The sequence below is a fragment of the Giraffa tippelskirchi genome, chromosome 4, assembly GCF_054371585.1.
Source record: "Giraffa tippelskirchi isolate mGirTip1 chromosome 4, T2T-mGirTip1v1.2.pri, whole genome shotgun sequence".
NCBI lineage: Eukaryota > Metazoa > Chordata > Mammalia > Artiodactyla > Giraffidae > Giraffa > Giraffa tippelskirchi.
Window position 1 is genome coordinate 670836 of NC_137278.1, and position 24393 is coordinate 695228.

Below are 24393 nucleotides of genomic sequence, written 5' to 3' on the forward strand. Positions count from 1 at the left end.
AAGACAAGTTGCAGACTGAGAGAAGGTATCTGCAAACCTCATACAGGAGAAGGGGCTGCACCTAGAATATATAAAGAATTCTCTAAACTCAACAGGAAGAAATCAAATGGTCCGATCAAAAGACGTGACACTTCGCCAGAGAGGGTCACGTGTGCAGATATGGATGTGGGAAGGCACTCGGTCCCCAGCCCGTGTGAACGGAAGCCACAGGAGGCCTGACGCCACATCAGATCAGCTGAAAGGAAAAGCTGTGCTAGAAGGACGCAGAGAAACTGGCGAGAAACGAGCTCTCAGGGTTTAAATCTATCTTTATCGTTTGTTTGGCTGGGTCGGGTCTCTGTTGCCGGCGCACAGACTCTAGCTGTGGCTCGTGGCCTTAGCTGCCCGATGGTGTGTGGGACCTTAGTTCCCTGACCAGGGATCAAACCCACGTCCCCTGGGGTCCATGGGCAGTTCTGAGGTGAACCCAGCGGTGAGTCTCCAGGGCGGGCAGTGGAAGCCTGCGTGTGCTCATCCACGGCAGCGCCTCACAGCTGGGGAGCGGAGTCCCGAGGCCTCCAGCACCGGGGGTTCAGCTCACTGGGGCAGCCTCCTCGCAGGCCCCGGGGAGCTGCCGGGTCTCCCGTCAAGCTGGTCATCTCTGACCCCCTCGCAAGGACAAAACATCAGCGAGTGGAGCCGAGAGGTGGGGGCTGGGCTGGGCCGTGGGGAGCGCTGGGGGACTCTGGCCGGGCGGCTGTGGTTACACGTGTGGGGCAACTTGACCGCCCGCCTGGAGACAGCCTGACCCTCCCCCTCCTGCCTTCCTGCCTTTGCTTGGGTTGAGTCCTGGGCCTCAGGCCTTTTCAGTCACCTGACTCCAACCTGCCCTTCGCCCAGTCCTGGCGCTGTCCTCTGCTGGGGAAGGGTGGGGTCAGAGGGCAAAGTCTCAGCAGCTCCCAGGAGGGACTCCTCTGGGCGGGGGCGGGGTGGTGACACTGGGTGGGGGCAGGTGTGGGGGGCCGTCACCTGCCTGGCGGTAACCAGGCTGGGTGGGGGGGCGGTGACAGGGGTGGGGTGGCGGGAGGCGGACAGCGCCAGGCAAGTGCCTGAGAGCCAGCAGACGGTCCAGCTCCCTCCTCACGGCCTCCCGCTGCCCATCGACAGCCCAGGTGAGGGGTGCTCGGGCTGTGGGGGGGTCTGCCCAGCTCCCGCCCACCCCCTGGGGCTCGGGGCACTGCACACCCTGGAGGTGGGCGTGGGGTGGGGTCCTGGTGTCCCTGGTTGCTGCCCGTCTCTGACGTGGCCTGCGGCTCGGGGACAGAGGCTGGGTCCCATGGGGCCAGACTTGACGGCTACTCAGGCAGGTCACCCGCCCTCTCTGGGCCTTGGTCTTCCCCCCTTAAAATGGGATCGTGACCTCGTTTGGAGGCCCCACTCCCGTGCTGGCTGGGAGCCCGGGCCCGGTGTTGGGCCGGGAGGAGGAAGCCTCCGGGAGCATCTGCGTTCCTGCAGACACGGACCGGCACAAAGTCCACGACCTCAGGGTCCTGGTGACCTGACCACTTCCTCCGGCAGGCCGGCCGCCGGCCCAAGGCTGCTGATGACTTCTGTGCCCAGGCCCCGCTCAGGGACATGGGGTGGGGCTGCCGAGGCCTCGGCCGCTGAGCCGGTGCTCAGCCCCGGGTGGACCTCACTCCTGGGTCAGCCTGGGCCCACTGTGGAGGGTCAGTCGTGGGGCCAGGGAAAAATGGCAAAGTCAGATCAGAGAAGCGCGAGGCTGGGCTTTTAAACAGAAACCAGGTGAATCAGTTCAGAGTTCCTCGGCCCTTTGGTAGAGACACCGCACTTCCCGGGACCCTCCTGACCTCGTTCACCGGGTTCCACGCGGGCAGCTTGGCAACAGTGGGATGGCCAGGCAGTTACCTGTCCCCACCTGGTTCAAGCCTGATCTCAGGGCTCTTAGAAAATGCCCTGGGAGAGGCCTGGGGTGGGAGCCACAGGGAGGAGCCTGGTAGGTGGGAGAGGTGGGTCCTGGGTCCCCGAGTTCAGTGTGGAACTGGGAGTCCTGCCCGCTGGGGGATGGGAGGGGAGCGGGGTCCTGGGGGTGGGGGAAGGGGGTGGTTCGCTGGCCCCTGGTGTGACCCCAGCACCCCCTTCACGCTGTATGTGGCCGGCTAGCTTGCCAGACTGGGCATCCTGGTGCCTGGCCCTTGCAGCCCGTCTGATGCCATGCACGGGGGGGGGCACTCCGGCTCTGCAGCGTGGTCCTTGGCCCTGCCCGTTGACCAGCAGGAGTGGGCCGCCTGAGCCCCAGGGAGGACGAGGGGCGCTCCAGCCAGCGGAGTCGGGGTGCCCCGCGCGGCCCCACGGGTGCCAGTCCTGCCCCCACCATGGGGCTGACCTGGAAGCAGCGGGTCTTCACGGCTCTGCTGGGCGCCGCAGCGGTCTCAGGCCTCACTGCGCTCCTTCTCATCCTGGTGGGGACCATCAACGTCCTCCTGCCTCCAGACACCAAGGTGCGCCCCTGGGCCCTCCGGGGAGGCTGGGCCGGGCCGCGCCTGCCCCCACGCCCTCCTGACCCCGTTGTCACCCCCAGTTCGGGATCGTGTTCGATGCCGGGTCCTCCCACACGTCCCTCTTTGTGTATCATTGGCCGGCAAACAAGGAGAACGACACGGGCGTGGTCAGCCAGGCCCTGGCCTGCCAGGCGGAAGGTCAGTGGACAGTCTGCCATCGGTGGGCAGGGCTGGGAGCTGCCGGCCGCTGCCCAACTGGGCTCTCAGCTGGACGCAGCTTTGGGAAGCGGTGGTGCAGGCTGGAGCCAGGTGGCAGCGAATTGACCTGAAGGAAAAGGGCTCAGAGGGCTCCGGTCAGTGGGTGCTGGGCCTGGGACCCGGCGTGGGCCTAGCTGAGCCTCCCCCTGTGGGCCTCCAATCCCCTCCTCTGTCTCTTGTAAGGACACTGCTCGTTGGGTTTAGGGCCCACCCAGGGAAGCCAGGTCATCTCGTCTTCAGACCCCTAACCTAATTAATTACACCTGCAGAAAGCTTTTCACAAACACAGTCCCCTTTGCAGGCTCCGAGGGTGAGGACAGGCACTCGACTTTGCAGGGCAACCTTTCCACCCCCCTCAGTCCTGCTCAGCTCCGCCAGCCTCGGGGCTCGGGGCCTCACCTTGGGTGCTGTGTCTCAGGGCCTGGAATCTCTTCCTATGCCTCCGACCCTGCGCGGGTCGGCGAGAGCCTGCAGGGCTGCCTGGAGAAGGCGCTAGCACTGATCCCAAAGGACAAGCATCACGAGACACCCATGTTCCTGGGGGCCACTGCCGGCATGCGGCTGCTCAGGTGAGGGGCTGGCATGGGGTCCACGCGCCCCTGGGGCTGAGGTGCCACCCAGGTCGGTGAACAGGGGCAGCTCCCACCAACTCCGCCCCCGCCCCCCCACCCGTGCAGCCAGAAGAATCGCTCGCAGGCGGAGGACGTCTTCGCCGCCGTCAGCCAGGCCCTGGGCCAGTCCCTGGCGGACTTCCGGGGCGCGGAGCTCCTGACAGGGCAGGACGAAGGGGCCTTTGGTTGGATCACCGTCAACTACGTCCTGGGCCTGCTGGGGAAGGTGCCACAGGCGGCCCCGGGGCGGGGGGCGGGGGGGGGCTGTGGGCTCGTGTGGCCAGGCCTGGGACTCAGTGTCCCCTGTCTGTGGCCAGTACTCCTCTGGAGAATGGATCCGGCCCCTGGAGGGGACGCTGGTGGGCGCCCTGGACATGGGTGGGGCCTCCACCCAGATCACCTTTGTACCCGAAGGCCCCATCCTGGACAAGACCACCCAGGCCACCTTCCGCCTCTACGGCACCGACCACACCATCTACACGCACAGCTACCTCTGCTTCGGGCACAACCAGATGCTGAGCAGGCTGCTGGCCGCGCTGGTGCAGGTGGGCTTGCATCCTGGGGAGAGGGCGGGGGGCCGGCCAGGCCGGGGCTCCGAGCAGATCCGTCCTCCCGCAGGCCAGCCCGGGCCTCCTGGTCCGCCACCCCTGCTACCACAGCGGCTACCGGAACACGCTGGCCCTGGCATCTCTGTATGAGTCGCCCTGCGTCCAGGCGCCAGCATCCCCGGACTTCAGCCAGAATCTCATCGTGGAGGGCACGGGGAACCCCGGGGCCTGCGTCGAGGCCCTCCGGAAGCTCTTCAACTTCTCCAGCTGTGACGGCCGAGAAGACTGTGCCTTCGCCGGGGTCTACCAGCCCCCCGTGAAGGGCCAGTTCTACGTGAGCCCCCCCGGCCTGCCCTCGGGGCCCAGCTTCCTCCCAGAGGCTGAGGGTCCCGACCCCTGGCGCCCTCGGGGAGCCTGGGACCCTGGGTGGGGAGGGTTAGGGCTGAGGCCAGCTCCCCCTGGGGCCCCCTGCCCTCTGCCCCTGGGCCCTACCCACAGGGCACCTCGCCCCTCCCCACAGGCTTTCTCCAACTTCTACTACACCTTCCACTTCCTGAACCTTACCTCCAGGCCATCGCTGAGCGCGGCCAACGCCACCATCTGGGAGTTCTGCCTGCGGCCCTGGAAGCTAGTGAGTGGGCCTGGGCTGCCCTCCCAACCTGGGCCCTGGGCTGCAGACTCACCAAGGGGGCGGGGGCACCTCCGAGCGAGACCTGCCCGGGGTGGGGGGGGAGCTCGGGAGAGGGGCTTCACTGGGCTCCCCGCCCCCAGGTGAAGGAGAGCGCGCCCCCGGGCCAGGACCGCTGGCTGCCGGACTACTGTGCCTCGGGCCTGTACATCCTCACACTCCTGGTCGAGGGCTACGGGTTCAGCGAGGAGACCTGGGGCGGCATCGAGTTCCGCCAGCAGGTGACAGCTGGGGGCCCCAGTGGGGCCAGGGAGGGCTGGGCTCTGGGGCCGAAGCCCGCCGCCCTGACCGGAGCCCCGGCCGGGGTGTGGCCCGCAGGCCGGCGGCACCAACATCGGCTGGACGCTGGGCTACATGCTGAACCTGACCAACCTGATCCCGGCCGAGGCGCCCGCCCAGGTGCAGGCACAGGGCTTCGGCGTCTGGACGGCCGGGGTCATCTTCGTGGTACTGACGCTCGCGGCCACAGTGGGGGCCTTGGCAGTGCAGCTCTTCTGGCTCCAGGACTAGGCAGTGGCCCCTGATGCCGGCGGCCGAGGCCCAGCGCCCAGCCTGGCCACCTGGGCTGGCCTGTCCCTGTCAGGAGCCTCGGCCCTCGTCCTGGGGGCTCCGGCCCGCCATCAGACGGCCCCCTTCTACCCTCGGGGTCGCCCTGGCTGTGGAGGCCGCGGAGGCCCCGACCACAGCCCCTGGCTACCAGCACCCCTGCCTATTTCCCAGGACCTTCTGCCCAAAAGCCAGGCTGTCGGGACCCGTGCAGCACCCCGGCTGTTGACGGCAGACTGATGGATGTAGGGCCGGCTCGGGCCTGGGGTAGGGGGTGCCTGCTGGGGCAGAGGGGCTGGCTGTTTGGGAGGAGTTGGCCGTGGGCCGTGGGGTCTCCAGCAGAGCCAGTGTCCAGCTCCGTGGGGTTCTCCCGGGCGGCCCATCCGCACCCCTGGAAGCCCAGCCAGGCCCTCTCAGCGGCCAAGCCCAGAGACAGGTCACACGTGGGAGGCAGAGGCCTTTATTAACCCCTCCCCGTCACAGCCTCCTCCACCGAGCTCCTCAGGCGCGCCGTGCAGCCGGGACGGTGAAGCTCTTGGGGAAGATGCCGACGCGGCCGTCACAGTGGCCCTCTAGCCACTCCTGGTTCACTGTGGGCGTCGGGGCGTCACTGCGTCTGCGCGCAGACCCCGGTCGGGCACCCCCCAGCCCAGGCAGCGCGGGTTCTACCTTCGCACAGGACGTCCACGGTGTCTCCCGGCTGCAATGCCAGGTCCTCGGGCCTCTGGGCACAGTAGACGTGCTGGGCCACCACCTGGTAGAGGACCGGCCGGCCGCCCACTCCCTGTAGCAGGGGCAAGGGCTGGAGGGTGAGCTCAGCCCCAGGAGAAGGGCCGGCCACCCCCGCGCCCGCCGCGCTCACCCAGCACCGGAGCCGCAGGCCCCCAGGGCTGGCAGCCGTGTCCCGCCAGGCCCTCCACAGCGCCGCCTCCCCAGAGAGGGGCACCCAGCACCCGTCGTCGCTGGGGTCTCGGTAGCTGCAGAGAGACGCCTCAGAGGGGGCCGCGCGGGCGAGGGGCTTTGGAGGGTGCTAACCTCTGACCTCGAAAGCCTCTGACGGGCCCAGCCCTCCTGCAGGGCACGGCCAAGAGGTGCCCAGCCCGGAGCCCCCGCCCCGCCCCGTCGCCCCAGCCCACCTGAGCTGGGCACGCTGGGCGTGGGGGGGCAGGGCCTGGCTCATCAGGGCCCGCAGGCTGGACAGGTCCGCTCCTCTTGGGGCCCTGAGGCTCAGGGTGAGGGCACACTGCACGGTGACGGTCACCAAGGACTCAGAGCCCCCCGAAGTCACTCCCTGGGTGCAGGCAGAGAGGTGGCTGGGCCCCAAGGTCCCAGGTCTGCGTGCCCAGGCCCAGCCGGGGTGAGCTTCAGGCCCAGGGGGCAGGGCGGGGGCGGAGAGGTGGGGGGCGGGGGCTACGGCCTTGGGAGGCTTCCTTGGCTGAGTCGGAGGGGGGCCTGGCCTCGCAGCCCCCACGTCCTTGGGGAGTGGTGGTGACGTGAGAGCTAGTGGCTCTTACCCCGGCGCCGGTGGGCTCCTCGGAGGAGCCGGGGCCGGGCTTCCCGGCCGCCAGCAGCACTGCGGGGAGGAAGGAGGGGGACCAGGGAGTCAGGTGACTGCCGCCCCCGAGGGGAGCACGTCAGAGTAGGGGCTGCTGGCACCCCTCCCCCGGGACCCCCAAGGCCACCAGCTTCCTCCGTGGAGGACAGAGGAGCTGCTCCCAGCACTCCCCCTAGACGCCTGCCTGGGCCCTCAGAGCACCCCGCCCCCCACGGGGCCCTCACGGAGCACCCCACCCCTCACCGCTCAGGGTCTCACCTGGAGAAACCTGCTGGCCAGCGTGCTCCCCACGGGGACTCTGCAAGGAAAGCCACAAGCTGGGGCTCTGCTGCACCCAGCAGACCCGGTCGTGAGGGGCATGGCCTGCAAGACGGCCCGGCCGGGCAGGAGGCCACCAGTCCAGCCCTGTCACGGGTGAATCTGGCGCATGAACCAGGTCGCTACGGCCCTGGAGCAGACAGACAGGCCACCGTACCTGTGGGCGCGGACCTGTCTTCCCCTGGCCCGCCAGGAGGTGGCAGCTGCAGCTGAGAGGTCCTGGCAGCCCAGGGAGGCTGGGGGCTGAAGCCAGGGACCTGCTGGAAGTCATTCTGTGCCGGGACCATAAGCCGCGGGTGTGCTGAGGGCGGGACGACGCAGAGTCCCCAGCCCAGGCCGCCCTGACCAGCGGAGGGAGATCCCGACTTCAGGGTGGACTAATTGGGCTGAGTTTGCACATGAAGCGTTTGGATTTTTATCAGATTTGCCGGCTGCTGAAAGCAGTTAGGCAGCTGCTGCCATTTTGTCTGGAAGGCCTAGCGCTCAGCACAGCGGTGATGAACCGACAGCTTGCAAGAGCACCGATCTGCCCACCGAGTGAGCTGGGCCTCAGTCGATGAGGAGGAGGAAGGACCGTTTCATTCTCACCCGAGCCCCTTGATAAAGCACGTGTGCAAGGTAACCACTCTCTCCGTGGTCAACTCTAACTTCCCCACGGCGGCCTCGCGGCTCCTGGCACCCCACCCCTCGGTGCACACCTGCCCCGAGAAGCCCAGGCCGACCCCTCCTCCGCTGCACAGAGCCCCTGGGGTATCTCGGGGAGTCCCGCGTCCAGCAAGGAAGGCCGGGCGCCCCAGCTGAGGGGCAGAAGCCTCAGGGCTCTGATGCAGGCGCTGCAGTCCCTCCCGGGTCCGGGGTGGGGAGCAGACCCCCAGCTCCCTTCTGAGCACCTGTGAACATCTGTGTGTCTCCAACTCCTGGCACCTGCGGCTGGCTCCCACCCAGCCCCTGGTCTGCCTAAGGAAGCCGAAGCTCTGTCCCCAGCAGGCGATGAGGCAAGCTGCCTGGCCTGAGACCCTCGCTGGGCCCCACTGGGGCTGGTCCCCAAGCCCAGCCTGGGGCGGGGGTCTTACAAATGCTGTGGCCCCTGCCTTCCCTGCTGGGGCTCACCCACCTCGTGGGTGACCAGCGTGCGGCGGTCGTACTGCCCAGCCTGGCTGGAGCTGACCTCCATCTCCATGTCAGCGGGTGTCCTGGGGCTGCAGGGGGTGCCAGCTCTGCCAGGGACAGTGTCACGGGCCCTGGAGGGGAGGGGTCCTCGTCCCCAGGCCTCACCCGCGGGCAAGGCCTCGTGAAAGGTGGGCCTGCAGAGCCCCGAGCTGGAGAGGAGCACCCCACTCGGAGGGCCGCCTGCAAGGCTGCGTCTGGTGGGCTTTTCCTGCAGCCTGTGGCCAGCTGCACCTCACCGGTGCCTCTAGTGCCTCCCCGGTCTGAGCAGGGGTGGGCTCTCCCCCTGGGGGCAGGATGGGCTCAGGACAAATGGGAGGGCTGAGCGAGGCGGGACGCCCCCCACCACACCGGGACTCTGGACAGTCTGGAAAGGGGACAGGCCACCCTAGCCCCCAGTCCCCAGCCCCAAGTGGCCACAGCGGGTCTGCCCAGGAGCTCCAGCATCAGGCTGGAAGGCAGGCCTCGCAGGCCCCTGCTGACAGGAGAAGTGGGCGCCGACCCCTTCCTACCGTGCGGCAGCCCTGGGCCTGGCTTCACCACGTGCATCCAGAGCCTGTGGGCACAGAGTGGCCCCTCCTCAGGACACAGCCCCCCAGGAGCCCCGGGGGCCGGGGGCCAGGCTGCAGGGTTTTCACCGGCTCTCACCAGGATGGGCCGCCCCCTAAGTTTAGATCACAGGGACACGGGGAGCCCTGGGGAGGGTTCAAGCACCCTTAAGGGTAAAGAATCCGGGAGACCTGACCTGCAAATGCCAGAGGAGATGCGGGGGGCAGGAGGCAGCTCGCCTACCTGTGGCAGCGGCGGCGGCGGGGCAACCCTGTGTGAGTCGGCAGGGAGGGCGGAGGCCAGCACCTGTGAGCGACGGCAGGGGCGGCCGCCTCAGGGGTGCCCAGGGCCCGCTGCCCACCTGCTCCCCCAAGTCCCCCGCCTGCCTGGTGGGGGCTGCTGGAGCCTGGCTATTGAGTGACTTATTTTCAGAACCACTTTTAAAATGCTCTTATTTTGTAGAAACAGTTGCCTCCTGTGGTAAGGGCTCCAAGTGGGTGGATTAATGCAGCTCAGAAGCGCCTCCTGCAGGCAGCCCTCCAGCTAAGACACCCAGCTCCTGGCCCTGGGTGACCGGGGTGTCAGGGGGCCCAGGGCCACAGCTGCAGACCAGAGTGAGCCTGCCTTTGTGCACAGGGAGCCCTCTTTTCCCGCACACCAGCCCACCCTGGGGCAAGCTGCACCCCATCAGCCGGCGATTTTGCTGGTGCCGCCTGCCCAGATCCCGGGCTGGGCAGAGATGGCTGGGCCAGACCGCCTTGTTCCTCCAGGGTCCTGCCCCCTGAGGCCGAAACGCAGCGCGAGGTTGAAGCCAGGAGAGCGAGGCTGGGGCTGAGGCAGGCAGGGCTGGCCAGGGGGCGGGGGAGGTGGGGTGGGGGTGGGCAGCGGCTTCCAGTGGCTCCGCCTCCAGGTCCCAGGACCCATCCGTGAGCGCGTCTAGAGGCGCTGCCGCCCCCCGGAGCCTCGCGCGCCCTGCCACCCCAAGGCCTTGATGACCCCAGGTGCCCCAGCGCTCAGGACAGTGTGAGCTCAGCAGGGCCTCGCCGCCCGCCCTGCGACCTGCTGGCGCCGCTGGCCTGAGCGCTGGGCCCAAGGAGCGGGAAGCTGCCTCCCTTACCTTGGCCTCGCCCAGGAAATCCACCGGCTCCAGGTGCTCCACATGCCGCCTGTGGGGCCGGAAGACCTCACCCCTGGGGACCTGCCGAGGCTGCAGGGGGACCTGTTTCTGGAGGGGGCCGGACAGGGCAGCCCTGAGCGCCAGGAGCCGCCTGGGGCCTCAGAGCAGGACGGCCCGCCCCCCAACTCCCATGGCCCATGAGGCCCATTCCCCCAGGGCACACGGGCCCCCCACCTCCAGACGTTTCTTTATCTCATATAGTTGGTCTTGGGGGGCTGGATGGATGTGAGCCCCAAAACTGCAGGCTGTGGGCCTGGCAAGCCCCCTGGGTCAGCTCAGGAGGCTGGCTCCCCTCGCCTGTCCCCTCTCCTGTCCCTTACCTGCACTTGGCCCAGGGCTATGTCCAGGTCATTGCGGGCCCCTTCCGGCCCCTTGGAGATGGCGTCCCCCAGGCTGCAGGCGGCCTTTGCCCAGAGCCCCAGCTGGCTCTGCACTGCAGCCACATTGAATAGCACCTGGGAGGGGGGGCGGGGTGACAGCAGGCCCAGGACTGCCCTCCCCCCACAGGGCTACCACCTGGCCCTGCACCTGGCCCCGCACCTGGCCCTGCACTGGTCCAGCCCCTGAGCTGCCCAGACACAGTCGCCCAGGCTCTTCCAGGTGCCCCCTGGCTCCTGCTCCGGGGTGGGCTCTGCCGGGCTGCCTTCTCTCTGGACCCCCCAGCCAGAGCCAACCAGCCCTCCCTGCTTCTCCTCAGTTCTGAATGTCAGGCCATCTCCCATCTCTGGAAGCATCCGCTCAGCCTTCACGCCTGTCCTGTGTTTGGCCTGACCCCCTCCTGCCCGTGCTGCCCTGTTCCCTGAACCCCTAAGAGTCTGGGGTGCTGTCCGAGGGGCGCCTCTTGTCCGCCCCTCCGCCCGTGCTGGGAAACAGCAGCCAAGTCACCCAGTGCTGCCAGGAGGATGGAGCGCCGCCCAGGGCAGCCTCTGTCGTCGCGCTCTGCAGGAGCCGTGCGCTCCTAGAGTCGCTGCCACGGCGCCTGCCCGGGCCACAGACGCCAAGCTCACACCCCACCCTGCAGGCCAGGGCTGGGGCCAGGCCCACGCTGGTGGGACTTCCCCCATGGTTGACCTACCGGGACCCTGCGGCTCCCAGAGGCTGCGAGGGGGCGTGTTTCTGGGAGCGGTGAGAGCACAGGGCTGGGGGTGGGGGTGCCTCCCAAGGCTTTCTCTCAGTGCCAGCCACTTCCCAGGAGGCCAGGAACTGAGCCAAACACCAAGCCCGGGGCAGGGACATCAGGGCCCCCTGCCAGGCCTGCTCCCTCCCAGCCCACCCCGCCACCTCTCGCTGATCTCCAACACTGCCCTCTCCTGCTGGGATTTTGGGGCCCCTCTGGCCAGAGGGAGCATCTCAGTTAAATCCGGCCCACCTGCCACAGTGACAAGACGACAGGGCCCAGAGGGCGGGGCCTGCGGGACTGGGGCCCTGGAAGGACCCCCGGGCTGCCCGCCCACAGACAGCCCCCAGGGCCCAGCTACACGGCCTCCTGGTGGCCAGCTCCCCGCACGCTCACCTCCCAGGCTTGCAGCTTGAACCGCAGGCCCAGCTGGGTGTAGTCGATGGCGGTGTTGTCTCTCAGCTGGGCCAGGGTTTGCTGGAAGTCCGACAGGGCCTCCTGGAACCTGTGGGCAGCAGGGGAGCCTGGCGTGGGGGCCCCAGGGAAAGGGCTCCACCTTGGCCCGGACCTGCAGCCCGCCCCAGCCCCTCCTGCAGTGCGGGGGCAGCGGTGGTCGGCAGGCCTCAGCACACAGGGTCCACACAGACGGTCTGTGCAGCATGTGGGCTCCTCTGCCTGCACCCCAGGCCCTCTCCCGAACCTCAGGGTGCAGAGTGCCCTGGGTGTATCCTACCTGCTTCCGGGGCCTCCTTCCCGCAGGCCTCCCCACCCAGAGCCCGGCTGGAAGCCCCAGCCCCGACCAGGATCCTCATCGGCCCCAGGAGGCTTCTAGGCTGATGAGAAGGAGGTCACCGCAGAGCCCGCCTGCCCTGTGTAGGACCTTCTGTGGGTGCTGGGCCTGCCCTGCAGCTCTGATTCCTTCTCTGGGAAGGGCCTGGAGCAGAGAGCCGAGTGGGCAGAGGACCCCCCTGCCCACTGCCGAGTTCTGGGACACGCCATTCCTCCAGCCCCGCCTGGGTTTCCTCAAGGCAGAATGGGCAGAATCACGCTGTCCCTGCAGTTCAGGTTGTAGGAATGGAGGAGGGGGCTGGCAGAAGCGCTCTGTGACCCTCTTCTGCACGGAGCCCGGGGTCACTGTGCGGCCCGGCGTGGGGACAGAGAGACACACGGCCACGTGACACGATCTTGTCCCCGGCCTCCGCGGGGCAGCCCAGGATGGAGCTGGCCAGAGGGGGTGACCGTAGGCAGAGAGGAGCACAGGAGGGACTCTGCAGAGACAAGGGCGTCAGAGAAGGAAGAGGGCACGTCTGTGCTCACCTCTCCAGCTGGAAGTTGGCCACTCCGCGCTGCAGGAAGCCGACAGCCAAGCAGCTGTCCTTGGTCACTGCCTGGTCAAATGCCTGCGGGCAGAGATGTCTGTGGACTGTTCGGGCCTGTAACCCTGTCACCCCCGTGTCACAGAGGGGATGCCCGGCAGCGGGTCAAGGAAGCCTGTCGGCCACACGACGGTCACCTGCGTGAGAAAGTCTCCCTCGCCTGCCCAGGGGCCTCTGAGTCCAAGGGGCGCAAGCGTCACGGCCTCAGTGCAAACCTGCCTGGACTCCCCGGGTGTTTCCTGGTGACCGCTCAGGCGTAGTTAGGTGGCGGCACAGACCAACTTGTTAACCATGAGGACAGGGAAAGGCTCCAGCACGTTGATAATAGTTACCTCCATGGGAGGGAGTTACTTTAAGACTGTTGTCTCTTTCAAGCCCTAGTTTTGGTAGCTCACACAAAAAGACACATGTCTCATCTATCAGAATCAGAAAGAACAACATGGAAGTCTTAATATGTGTGTGAAGCCCAGCTCTTCCTGAAACTGAACTCAGAAATGATGTCGTCTATTCCTAAGGACAGCAGCCATCCGTTAAACACAAGCAAAAGGAGTACATACAGCAGCCATCACCTTGAATACAGGCTCCTGGAGGGGTGTCATGGTCCCGCTCTAACAAACCTGGCTGAGCGGGGGGCTTGTTGAGCTGAGTCTGACTGAGGTTGAGGGTCGGTACTCGGGCACTGATGTGGCCGCTCAGCACAAGGGAAACCCTTGTATCCTGCCACACAGAGCAGCCAGACCGGAGCTTCTGGAGCCCCTGCCAGAGACAGAGCCCAGCTCCCCTCACCCTGTCCAAGTCAGCTTTATTGATCGTAGCTGTTCCATCTGCTTTCTAACATTTTCCAACAAACATGACTCTGCTACTCCATCTCCAATTAGGGTGGAGGAGAATTTAACGTGCACACCCTTGGCGCGGAAGCTCTGTCCCCTCTCTCTGATTAAATCGAGGGTTAGAGGAGGTAGTGACTGGACTGGCCTCACGCCAGTGACCCTGTGGTGTCCAGTGATGACATCCCCGTTGCTGGATAACATTTTAATACTGACATTGCTCCTGAGATAACTGTAGATTCGAACACATATGTGAGGAACGACAGGGCAGGCCCCTTGGACATGTTTTCGGTAGCCGTCACCGATGGCCTGAACAACGCGGGAACCTGCTCTTTCTGGGGGCCCTCGGGGGCCCGAGCAGCGTGCAGGCGGCTACTGTTTTTTGTCACCGCCCATGGGGTGTGCACCCCCGTGATGAACCTGGGGGCTTGAAGGGCAGGGATGGCCCTGCCAGGCCCTCAGCAGAGGCAGGTGTATGTGCCCGTGCATACATCCGGCTCTTGGTTCTGCTTTGGGGAGTGGGTAGGGGACGGGTGAGTACACAGACCTGGGTTTTAGGCACCAACCAGAGACTGTCTTCTGGCCATCGTCACAGGTGTCTGCTGAAGACCTGACCCAAAGTCTGCACCCGGGCAACCCTCCCAGCCCCATCCACCCTTGAGCCTCTGCAGGTACATTAGCACCTCCACCAAGAGCACCCGAGCCAGTGCTCACCCGGCCTTTCCCCAGGACCGCAGAGCGCAGCAAATGGCCCCCACAAGTGGAAGCTGTGCTAGAGCCTTGTGCCCCCATCCTGGCCCTGACGCAGCTCAACAGGGTCCTCCCTGGACACACACAGGTCCCACCTGCTTAGGTGTTCACTGAAGCAGAACGCTGGGTGGGGGGGAGTCCCCTGGTGGCCATCAGGGAAGAAGGGTGGGAGCCCTGGGCTCACCCCTGCAGCTATTGCAGCGCATTGCCACCCCACCCCCTCAGCCCCGGCCACCAGGAGCAGAGAGCTGCATCCCCCGAGGTGGGGTTTCTGCGACCAAGCCTGGGGGCCCCCTGGCTCACCCGCAGCGCGGCCTCCGGGTCCCCGGCCAGCAGGTGCACGCAGCCCACGTTGAAGCTCATCCTGGCGGGCGGCTCCGGGACGCTAGAGAAGAGGCGCAGAGCGCAGTCCCAGTCCCCGCGCGCCACGGCCTGCGCGCCCTGGTGCCAGTCGCGCAGCAGGTCCCCGAGCGAAGGCATGGCGGAGTGGACGCGCCTGGCCCCACGCGGAAGTCGGCGCTTCCCGGCCGGATCGCGGCGGGCGCAGCGGGCGGCCGTGAGGATCCTGCCTCGGGCCCGGGGCTGCTGGGGGCAGAGGACTGCGGGGCCTGGGCCCCGGAACCCGGAGACCAGCGCGGGCCGCGGGAGCCCTCCGATGTGGACAGAAGGGGCGAGGACCCGCTCCAGCGCCAGGGACTAGGTGCGGGCGGGGCGGGGCGCCAGGTGCGCAGGGGCGCCAGGAAGGCCCGCAAGCGCCGCCCCGCATGACCACGCCCCCACCGGAGGCCCGGCCCCGCCCCCGAGCCGGCCCCGCCCCTCTGGACTTCCGCCCCGAGCTCCCGCGGGGGCGCTTCCCCGCCGCCGCTGACAGCTCGGAGTCGGCCTCGGTGCGCTGGGGAAAACCATCCGGGCCCGCCTCTGGCGCCGCTGCCGCGGCCGTGCCAAGGTTCCGGGCGGACCCTGCCGTCTCAGGTAAGAGGCCCCGGGGTCGAGCCGTGAAGCGATTCTGGGGCCTCGCGGGCCGGCGCTGGACGCGGGCGCCGCAGGGAGGGGCCAGGGGCGGGTCACCCGTGGGACCCGGGTCGGCGCCGGAGGGGCGGCTGGGGGCTCTGTGCGGAAGTTGGCCGTGGCCCCGGGCCGGCGACCCTGTGGGGGCGTCCGTAGGCCCTCAGCCCCGGCTCGGCCCGCCGACGAGGACGCGTGCGAGCCCCGAGCCTGCCCGGCCCGTTTCGGCGGGGTCCCTGTGTCGATGTCACACCGTGAACACCGGAAGCCCCTTCCTCTCCACAGAGAAAGCGGAAGCCTCCAGGGCTGTGCGCCCGCCCTAGGGGGGACGCGGGTCGCCCTCGGGGCGCTGGGGCTCTGTCCCCGGGGAGGCGGGGACCCCTCCGGGTGCCGGGCTGCCCGGCTCCGCTCGTGTCCCGCGGGGCTCCCACTGCGTCTCGCGTCTCGCTCTCAGCCCCGCTGTGCCCCAGGGCCTTCACAGAGGGTGGCCGACGAGGAGGAGGCGCTCCTGCAGCTGTGGGGGCTGCATCTGTCTGAGGCGCCCAGAGGCTGGGAGAGCCGCAGCGTCCCTCCTCCTCGGGGACTGGATGAGGTTCACCCACGTCACGGAGGGTCCGTTTTCTATTGCTTTGTCTGCTGTTTTAAATGTTAATCTCATCTGAAAAATGCCTTCACCGTAACATGTGACTCTTTGACCAAACACCTGGGCACCGCGGCCTTTTGATGCCGGCACAGAAACGTTACCATCACCGCAGGAACCCTGGAAACGCTCCGGGACATAGGCTCTGCTCTTTGCCTGAGCATCCTCCAGGGTCCGAGGGGGCGTGTGTCCTGGGCGGCTGGCAGAGAGCCACCTGCCTCCTCAGTTGGGGCTGTGACTCTGCTTCCTTCCCTGAGGACCAGAGTCGCTGAGGACAAGCCAGCAGGGCTGTGAGACAATGCTTGTCAAGTGGGAAGGCCTCCTGGGCCATGCGCCCCCGAGGAGGCTGCTCTTTCACCAGTGGGGCGCTGAGGTTCCCAAACTGCTGGCCTGGAGGTGGGCAGAGCCCCCACCTCTCACGTACTCCTCTCCCCGAATTCCCGTGTGGACGCTCCCTTCCTCAGACCAGACCTCTCACCCCCCGGCCTCCCACAGCCCTGCCTGGTCCCGTCTCAGGACCCTCGCAGCCCTGAGGGTCCCTGAGCTCAGCCTGCCCACTTGGGCCTCCTCCTTCCTGCAGCCCCCCACCCACACCTGTCATTGCAGCTCATGCCCTCTACCTGCCAAGCCCCCACCCACCAATTCAGTTCACTTCAGTCGCTCAATCATGTCCGACTCTCTGCAACCCCATGGACTGCAGCATGCCAGGCTTCCCTGTCCATCACCAACTCCCGGAGTTTACTCAAACTCATGTCCATAGAGTCGGTGATGCCATCCAACCATCTCTTCCTCTGTCATCGCCTTCTCCTGCCCTCAATCTTTCCCAGCATCAGGGTCTTTTCCAGTGAGTCAGTTCTTCGCATCAGGTGGCCAAAGTATTGGAGTTTCAGCTTCAGCATCAGTCCTTCCAATGAATATTCAGGACTGATTTCCTTTAGGATGGACTGGGTTGCTCTCCTTGCAGTCCAAGGGACTCTCAAGAGTCTTCTCCAACACAGCAGTTCAAAAGCATTAATTCTTCAGTGCTCAGCTTTCTTTATGGTCCACCTCTCACATCCATACATGACTACTGGAAAAACCATAGCTTTGACTAGACAGACCTTTGTTGGCAAAGTAATGTCTCTGTTGGCAAAGTAATATGCTGTCTAGGTTGGTCATAACTTTACTTCCAAGGAGCGCCACCCAAACTTTTGTCCAGTCCCTGGTCCCTTTGTCCAGGCAGGAGAAGCCTGGCCCCACTGACCTGTCTCTGTCCACATTGACCACGAGCCTCAGGTGAGTCACGTGGGTCCTGCCCAGGGAGCTCACCCCTCCCCTGGCCCAGTTCCTTCCCTTCCCTCCTTGGCCTCACCTCCACCCATCCTGCCTCCCAGCTGGAAGGGATCCCCGGTGCTGCAGCCCAGATCTGCTCCTCCCTGAGAACGTGCCTGCTCCCTTGGAGCACTGCCCCGTCCCCAGCGCGTCTCCCTGGGGTGCTCCCCCGGTGTCATTTGCCCTCTATGCAGACATCCTGTGTTTCTTCCCACCTTGAACAGAAAGCCCCTGCCCTCAGCCCACATGTCTCCTTGCTCCTTTGTAGCCAGACTTCTTTTAAGAATCGGCAGGATTCAGCGTCTCCGTTTCCTTTGCCGGATGCTTTTTAGATACTGAGATGTGCTTCACAAATCATAAAGCTCATTTTTAAATGGACAATTCCATGTTTCTGTTACATTCACAGAGCTGTGCCACCATCGCTGCTAACGTGTCCCCCACTGCAGTCCCCCCCTCCCCCCGTCATCCCTGCCCCAGGCAACCCATTGTCCAGCGTCTGGATTCACCTTTTCTGGACAATTCATACAAATGGAATCATAAAACGTGTAGATTTCTATCTGGCATCTCTCCCTCAGCATCATGTCCTTGAGGTTCACACTCATGGTAGGAGGGTCCATGCTTTGTTTCTTTTCAGGCTGTTACAGCCGTTGTGTGGATGGACCCATTTTGTTGATCAAACGGACGCCCACTGGGGCACTGCAGGGCACCCACTGTCTGGCTCTGGTGAGTCACACTTGTGTGCAGGTGTTTCTGTGGCCTTGTGTTCTCCGTCCTCCCTGGTGCACACCCAGCAGTGGCGTTGCTCGGTCAGGTGGTCGCTCGGTGCAGCTCTTTGACTGTCTTCCCGTAATGCTTTTTATTCCTGACCCTGCCGGGCACCACCCAGACTCCTGTCGGGGTTTCCGGCGGCCCCCTTGTGACTCGTCACCCCCTTGGTGTCTGGCCCTGGGACACATGTCCTTTGGGTCCCCTTCCACCTCCTCTGGGTTCTGTCCTGGGGCCTCTCCTTGGGGCACCTGCTCCCCCAGACCCCTTGAATTACCCTCTGGCCATCCTCTGTGCCCACTACTCTTGTGTTTTCCTATTTTCACAATAAAAGTATGAAAAAAGGGACTTCCCTGGCAGTCCAGTGGTTAAGACTCCATGCGTCCAAGGCAGGGAGCACAGGTTCAGTCCCTGGTCAGGGAGCTAATATCCCACATGCCCTGAGGCACGGCCCCCAAAAAATAAAGATGAAAGAAGTAGCATCGCTGTGCCTGCCCCTGTGGTACTGCAGCTCTGCCCCCTGATGGCCCAGAGCTGGAAGCAGCCTAGATGCCCCTTGGGGGTGCTGGCCAAGCAGCCTCTGCGTCCACGCCACAGGAGCCCACTCCACAAAAGGGTTGGGCGCTGGGCACACATGGTGACTCGTGTGCGTCTTAGGGGAGCGTGCCAAGTGAGTGCAGACGCACAGAGGCCAGACTGTGGTCCCATCCGTGCAACTTTCTTGAAATGACAGGCGATGTGAACGGAGATGGGATCGGCGCTGCTGGGTCACGCGCAGACCAGGGCCTTGGGGCGACTGCAGAGGGCAGTGTGGGGGCTCCGTGGCTCTGCCGTGTTCTGGTTCTCCTCTAATCCACACGACGTCCTGGTTGTGATTTGGGGTGAAAGGCAGATGGGACGTCTCTTTATTTTTTCTGACAAGTACGTGTTTATCTATAGTTATCTCAAAATAAAATGTTTAATTTAAAAAATCCTTAAGAAGGTTTCAAGGACAAGTTTTTCGGTTTTACAGATACCCTGAAAGTTGGAGTGATTCCGTGCCCTCTAAGGCTCTCCCAGCTCTGAGGAAGGCGGTTCAGAGACACTTCGTTGTGTCTGAGCTGGACTCGACTCTCCAGTAGCGGTGGAGGCATTGGGAGCGGCTTCCGTCAGGACACGGTTCCGCCTCCGGCCGCGAGAGCTCCCGGCCGCTCACGTCAGCAGCGCTGCTGAGACTGGAGCACACGCTCACACGCCAGTGCGTGAGGGAACACGCGCCAGAGGGAGCCCAGGGGGGGAGCCGCTTCCCGAGGTAAGGACTCAGCTCAGAGAGCAGCTCAGCGCTGGAACTTGCTTCCCGAGAAACTTAATAGCTGGTTAATTCTGGAGCTCACGTGTCAATCAGATGGGCAGGAGTTTTGCATATTTGGGAACTGATTTTAGCCCAAGACAAGAGGTTGGGTTTTTCGGGGTTTTTTCCCCCTTTTTAAACAATGGGCACGTCCAAGAAAAAAGCCAAATGCCACATAAGATTTTTCCCTCAGAAAATAAATGTAGGCTCACGTGTGACAGAGGCACTTGGTGTCCAGGGTCACCATGTGGGGCCTGGGTCCCCAGGGCCGTGTCCGTCACACGAGTCCTGACTCAGTGCTGGGTGACCGCGTCTCCCGGGGGCTCGGCACACCCCCCACGGCAGGTGCTGACGGACCGCCGACTGTGAGCCCGCGCGCGCGGAGGCCCGTCCCCGCCCCTCACCAGCCCGTCCTCGCTCCGCCCCCGTCCCCGCCCCTCACCAGCCCGTCCCCGCCCCCCCGGCCCCACCCCCCACCGAGAGGCCTCAGAGAAGAAAAGGCAGGATGCCGGGAGGGTCACGCTCAGGCGTGAGCAGGGCGCCCCCAGCCGGGGCAGGCCGCACACCAGGGCAGCCATGCACGCAACTGGCTCAGGATGCGTCTCCTGGGAGGTTCGGAGCTGAAAGGAGAATACAAACAGGGGAACTTGTAGTTCTGTCCTGCAGGACACCGTGGGGAAGGGCTGCGTCTCCAGGGAGCTGGGCGTCGGGTGCACTGGACCTGCAGGCGGCTCCTCACCTGTCTCTGCTCTCACAGACGGAGCCCCTCGTGCGGTTTCAGACCAGCGACCGCGCTGCCGCCAGCCCCCTGCAGAGCCACGTGGCGTCCTGCCCGTGACAGCTCTGCGGCCAGGGCCCGTCCCCAGGTTATGCCCCATCTCCGGGAGAAGCCAGAACGTGAGGAAGGGGTAGGAAGCATGTCGCGACCCGGCAGCGATGAACCAGTAACCAGAAACACCTGTAAAGAAGCGTGTGTCACGTGGAACGAACGGAGGAATGAGCGAGCGCTGCCCGAGACGGGCAGGTGCGGCTTCTGGAGCCCGGAGGGAAGGGCCTGCCTGGGGGCCTCCAGGGAGGAGGCCCAGCCGGAGGGAAGGGGACCGTCAGGGCTGCTAGACAAAGGGCTGATCCAGGAGGCCTGCGTTGACCCGGAGAGCCTTCGTCTTGGTGGGGAAGCGAACCAAGCCCCTCCCCGCCGAGGTCAACAAGAAGCAGAAGAAACGGAAGGAAGCAGACGGAATTAACACCGAGAAAACTTAGAATGAAGTGATGCCGTTTGCAGCAACATGGATGGACCTGGACATTCTCATACTAAGTAAAACAGGCCAAAGATGACAGTGTGTGATGTCTCATACGTGTGGAATCTAAAATGTGACACGAATGAACTTATCAGTGAAACAGGAACAGACTCACAGATGTAGACGACAGACTTGTGATTCCCAAAGGGGAAAGGGGGGTATAAGTTAGGGTTCTGAATTAACGGGGGTGCACAGCTACATATGGAGACGGAAATGGCAACCCACTCCAGTATTCTTGCCTGGAGAATCCCTTGGACAGAGAAGCCTGGTAGGCTGCCGTCTATGGGGTCACACAGAGTCGGACACGACTGAAGCGACTTAGCACGCACAGCTCTGTATAAAATAGATAAACAACAAGGACCTATTTACTGTACAGCACACAGAACTATATTCAATATCGTGTAATAACCTATATTGGAAAAGAATCTGAAAATATATAACTGAAGAAAAAAGAGAAAAATTAATTAAATACTTAAATCAGGATGTATATAATTAGTAAAACCAGAAGCTAGTTCTTTTTTAATTTTTGGCCATGACGTGCAACTTGAGTCCCAAAGAAAGGCAATGCCAAAGAATATTCAAACTACTGCACAATTGCACTCATCTCACACGCCAGCAAAGTAATGCTCAAAATTCTCCAAGCTAGGCTTCAACAGTACATGGAGCGAGAACTTCCAGATGTTCAAGCTGGATTTAGAAAAGGCAGAGGAACCAGAGATCCAGTTGCCAACATCTGCTGGATCATAGAAAAAGCAAGAGAATTCCAGAAAAACATCTACTTCTGCTTCATTGACTATGCTAAAGCCTTTGACTGTGTGGATCAGAATAAACTGGAAAATCCCTAAAGAAATGGGAATATCAGACCACATTACCTGCCTCCTGAGAAACCTGTATTCCAGTTGAGAAGCAACAGTTAGAACTGGATATGGAATAACGAACTGGTTCCAAATTGGGGAAGGAGTATGTCAAGGCTGTATATTGTCACCCTGCTTATTAACTTATATGCAGAATACATCATGCGAAATGCAGGACTGGATGAAGCACAAGCTGGAATCAAGATTGCAGGGAGAAATATCAATAACCTCAGATATGCAGATGACACCACCCTTATGGCAGAAAATGAAGACGAACTAAAGAGCCTCTTGATGAAAGTGAAAGAGGAGAGTGAAAAAGTTGGCTTAAAGTTCAACATTCAGAAAACTAAGATCATGGTATCTGGTCCCATCACTTCATGGCAAATAGATGGGGAAACAGTAGAAACAGTGGCTGACTTTATTTTTGGGGGCTCCAAAATCACTGCAGATGGTGACTGCAGCCATGAAATTAAAAGACGCTTACTCCTTGGAAGGAAAGTTATGACCAACCTAGACAACATATTAAAGAGCAGAGACATTATTTTGTCAGCAAAGGTCCGTCTAGTCAAGGCTATGGTTTTTCCAGTAGTCATGTATGGATGTGAGCGTTGGACCATAAACAAAGCTGAGCACCAAAGAATTGATGCTTTTGAACTGTGGTGTTGGAGAAGACTCTTGAGAGTCCCTTGGACTGCAAGGAGATCCAACCAGTTAATACTAAAGGAAATTAGTCCTGAATATTCATTGGAAGGAGTAATGCTGAAGTTGAAGCTCCAATACTTTGGCCACCTGATGCAAAGAACTGACTCATTGGAAAAGACTCTGATGCTGGGAAAGATTGAGGGCAGGAGGAGAAGGGGACGACAGAGGATGAGATGGTTGGATGGTATCACCGACTCGATGGACATGAGTTTGAGTAAGCTCCAGGAGTTGGTGATGGACAGGGAGGCCTGGCGTGCTACAGTCCATGGGGTCACAAAGAGTTGGACACGACTGAGGGACTGAACTGAACTGGTACAGCTTGAGAGACCTTAGTTTCCCAACCAGGAATTGGACCCAGGCCGCGGCAGTGAGAGCGCCAAGTCCTCATCACTGGACCACCAGGGTAGTCCCCCAAAACTAGTTCTTTGAAAAGACCAACAATGCAGCCTTTTGCTAAGTCTAATTAAGGGAAAACAAAAGTGAAAAAAATTCTGAACACTCACGAAAGGTGAGAACCACACACGTAAACAAGGTATACACTGAACCCTGATGTTACTGTGATAAACATGAGAACCTCCTCAGAAATCAGGGCCTCCTGTCAGAACAGGCCTGGGGGAGGGGGAGTTGGAGGAGGCGGTGGGCAAAGACCAGCCAGGCTCAGAAGTTCTCACCGTCTGGGCCCAGGGTCCCAGCCCCCAGCCCTGGATGCGGCCCGGGTGACCCTGAGGCAGGACCACCAGCCGTCCCTCAAGACGGCAGGTGTGCCTGGTGGCGTGGACAGCCAGCGACAGGAGAGGCCCGCCTTGCAGCTCAGACTCCTGGGCATCGGGTAGGTGTTCAACGTCCTCTCTAGAGCTAAGAGTCCATCGTAGTTTAACTTTCAAAAATAACTTTTGTGGTTTGAACATTTGATTATTTGATTTTGTGGTTTGATTATTGACTACGAAGTGGAGTGTGCCCCTTGTATAATGTCCAGAAGACACAGACAGTGAAGAGAAAACCCGGGGGGCTGGCGGGCGTCCCCAGGGCCCAGCGGGCTGAGGCCCAAGGGCCTTTGTTCCTAGGCAGCTGCTTTGGTGACGACTTCATGCCATGTGGGGAGGATTTGTCCTCCTGATATTAAATACTCAATGTAAAATGTGGTTTTTAAGGTGCTTCTCAGGTGGCTCAGTGGTAAAGAATCCACCTGCAATGCAGGAGACTGAGGTTTGCTTGCTCCTTGGAAGAAAAGCTATGACCAACCTCAGTCAGAACAGGCAGGGAGCAGGAACCTCCACCCAGATGGTGGGGCTGCTGACCCCTGACCTCTGCCCCCTGCCCCCACTGCAGCCTGGCACCCAGTGAGAAAGGGTCCTGAAGAGCTTTGTGGCCAAGACTCCCAAGGCTGGTTCCTGTGTGCTGCAGGGGAAGAATCCTGAAGTCAAATCAACAAGTTAAAAATCATACCCCTGGGAAGCAGGGAGTGAGAAAGACGGACTGCCCGGTGTCGCCCAGTGTTGGTGAGGACGCTGCGTGAAGACCCACCTGCAGGGGGCAGTTTCCTGCAGCTGCTGCCCTGGAGGCGCCCACAGGTCCCTTGGAGTCAAACGCCAGCTGCGTCTGGCCTGGCATGCTGGAGAGGGGCCGGCAGGCGTCCACACGGGCACCTGCCCACGGAGGTGCCAACGGCTGGGTCCACGGCAGGTGCCCTGTGGTGTGGACCAGCCCCGTGCTGAGTGGAGGGAGCTGGATGAGAAAGGGCGGGTCCCGTGGCTCTGTTTTCACAAGCTGACCAGGCGGAGCCGCCAGGGCTGTGGGCAGGGGCGGTGATCTTCGGGTGACAGCCGCTCTGGGTTAGGGGTGAGGGTTGCCCACGCCCGAATGTATTAGAGACGCTGAGTTGTACACTTTAAGAAGGTCAGTTCCACGGTCTGTGGATTACATCTCCATGAAGCTTTAAAAGCATCACTGAGATGAACACACACACGCTGAATTCTGTTTGAGGAGTGCCCTCGTCAGCACTGGTGCTTCGCTGAAGGGGCCCAGCCTTCCACGCCTGTGTCTCGGGGATCCAGGGCGGCTCTAGGGTGGTGACCCTGTCCTGCACTGGGGACAGCAGGGTGACTCCCACAGCTGTTATGTGGAGCCGTGGCTGAGGGTCCAGGCATCTGCCCATCCTGCTGAGGCCCGGGTATCGTGGTGGGGAGGCAGCCGGGGCCGCCAGGGCCACCCTGCTCCCTGGTCAGCGGCGTTTCTCCAGACCCGTGTGTCCAGCAGAATTACCTGAGCCACAGGTGTGCCTTTAAATTTTCTGTAGAAAGAAAGAGGTTTATTTACACCCAGTATACCCCACGTGTTCCTATTCCCGCACGTAGCCAACTTACAGACATCAGCACTGTTTCCTGCTGGCACCCCGAGTGCGTTCAGCGGCCTGCTGGGTTGCAGGGGGTGGAGGGGGACCCGGCGAGCTGGGGACTGGGCCCCAAGGCCGCCCCCCCCGATTCCCGCGCTGAGCCCCGCCCCG

General features: G+C 62.9%; 3 protein-coding genes across 27 annotated transcripts in view; 2 read left to right on the top strand and 1 right to left on the bottom strand.

The window, feature by feature from the left end:
• Positions 1-202: 202 nt before the first annotated feature.
• On the top strand, positions 203-7644 carry ENTPD8 (ectonucleoside triphosphate diphosphohydrolase 8). Of its 4 annotated transcripts, XM_081593332.1 has the most exons (10): positions 203-1151; positions 2243-2498; positions 2579-2696; positions 3175-3325; positions 3434-3593; positions 3685-3912; positions 3986-4249; positions 4436-4546; positions 4687-4824; positions 4922-7644. In XM_081593332.1, the coding sequence occupies exons 2-10, from the start codon at positions 2373-2375 to the stop codon at positions 5111-5113; spliced, it is 1488 nt and encodes a 495-aa protein (XP_081449458.1). In that variant the 5' UTR covers positions 203-1151; positions 2243-2372; the 3' UTR covers positions 5114-7644. The 4 variants fall into 4 exon arrangements, with proteins under 4 accessions (XP_081449458.1, XP_081449455.1, XP_081449459.1 ...); XM_081593331.1 differs by having other exon boundaries at positions 846-1151; positions 4687-7644; XM_081593329.1 differs by having other exon boundaries at positions 297-2498; positions 3986-4546.
• On the bottom strand, positions 5594-14698 carry NOXA1 (NADPH oxidase activator 1). 16 transcript variants are annotated; one of them, XM_081593323.1, is made up of 14 exons: positions 14289-14698; positions 12350-12432; positions 11429-11537; positions 10236-10370; positions 9856-9963; positions 8982-9044; positions 8702-8745; positions 8137-8239; positions 6963-7002; positions 6664-6722; positions 6286-6440; positions 6012-6126; positions 5819-5933; positions 5594-5739 (listed from the first exon to the last, which is right to left on the bottom strand). In XM_081593323.1, exons 1-14 carry the CDS (start codon positions 14463-14465, stop codon positions 5651-5653), a joined length of 1395 nt encoding a protein of 464 aa, XP_081449449.1. In that variant the 5' UTR covers positions 14466-14698; the 3' UTR covers positions 5594-5650. The 16 variants fall into 16 exon arrangements, with proteins under 16 accessions (XP_081449449.1, XP_081449448.1, XP_081449441.1 ...); XM_081593322.1 differs by having other exon boundaries at positions 8137-8263; XM_081593315.1 differs by having other exon boundaries at positions 6963-7152; positions 8137-8263.
• A 122-nt stretch (positions 14699-14820) lies between these two features.
• Positions 14821-24393, top strand: part of EXD3 (exonuclease 3'-5' domain containing 3) — a 76009-nt gene continuing 66436 nt past the window's right edge. For 5 of the 7 annotated variants that reach the window (XM_081593311.1, XM_081593305.1, XM_081593310.1 and 2 more), the window contains exons 1-2: positions 14821-14957; positions 18719-18997. The gene's annotated coding sequence lies outside the window, so the exon portion shown is untranslated. The remainder of the gene's footprint in view (positions 14958-18718; positions 18998-24393) is intronic. The other 2 variants (XM_081593304.1, XM_081593308.1) reach the window with 1 other exon arrangement.

Bases quoted from the DNA above. Each gene is read 5' to 3' on its own strand.
- ENTPD8 (XM_081593329.1), top strand. From the start codon at position 2,373: ATGGGGCTGACCTGGAAGCAGCGGGTCTTCACGGCTCTGCTGGGCGCC. The intron at 3,594-3,684 runs GTGCCACAGGCG...GTCTGTGGCCAG, and splicing joins TCCTGGGCCTGCTGGGGAAG to TACTCCTCTGGAGAATGGAT. The intron at 3,913-3,985 runs GTGGGCTTGCAT...GTCCTCCCGCAG, and splicing joins TGCTGGCCGCGCTGGTGCAG to GCCAGCCCGGGCCTCCTGGT.
- NOXA1 (XM_081593312.1), bottom strand. From the start codon at position 14,465: ATGCCTTCGCTCGGGGACCTGCTGCGCGACTGGCACCAGGGCGCGCAG. The intron at 9,964-10,235 runs GTAAGGGACAGG...GGCCCCCTCCAG, and splicing joins TAGCCCTGGGCCAAGTGCAG to AAACAGGTCCCCCTGCAGCC. The intron at 6,441-6,663 runs GTAAGAGCCACT...GCCTGCACCCAG, and splicing joins AGGAGCCCACCGGCGCCGGG to GGAGTGACTTCGGGGGGCTC.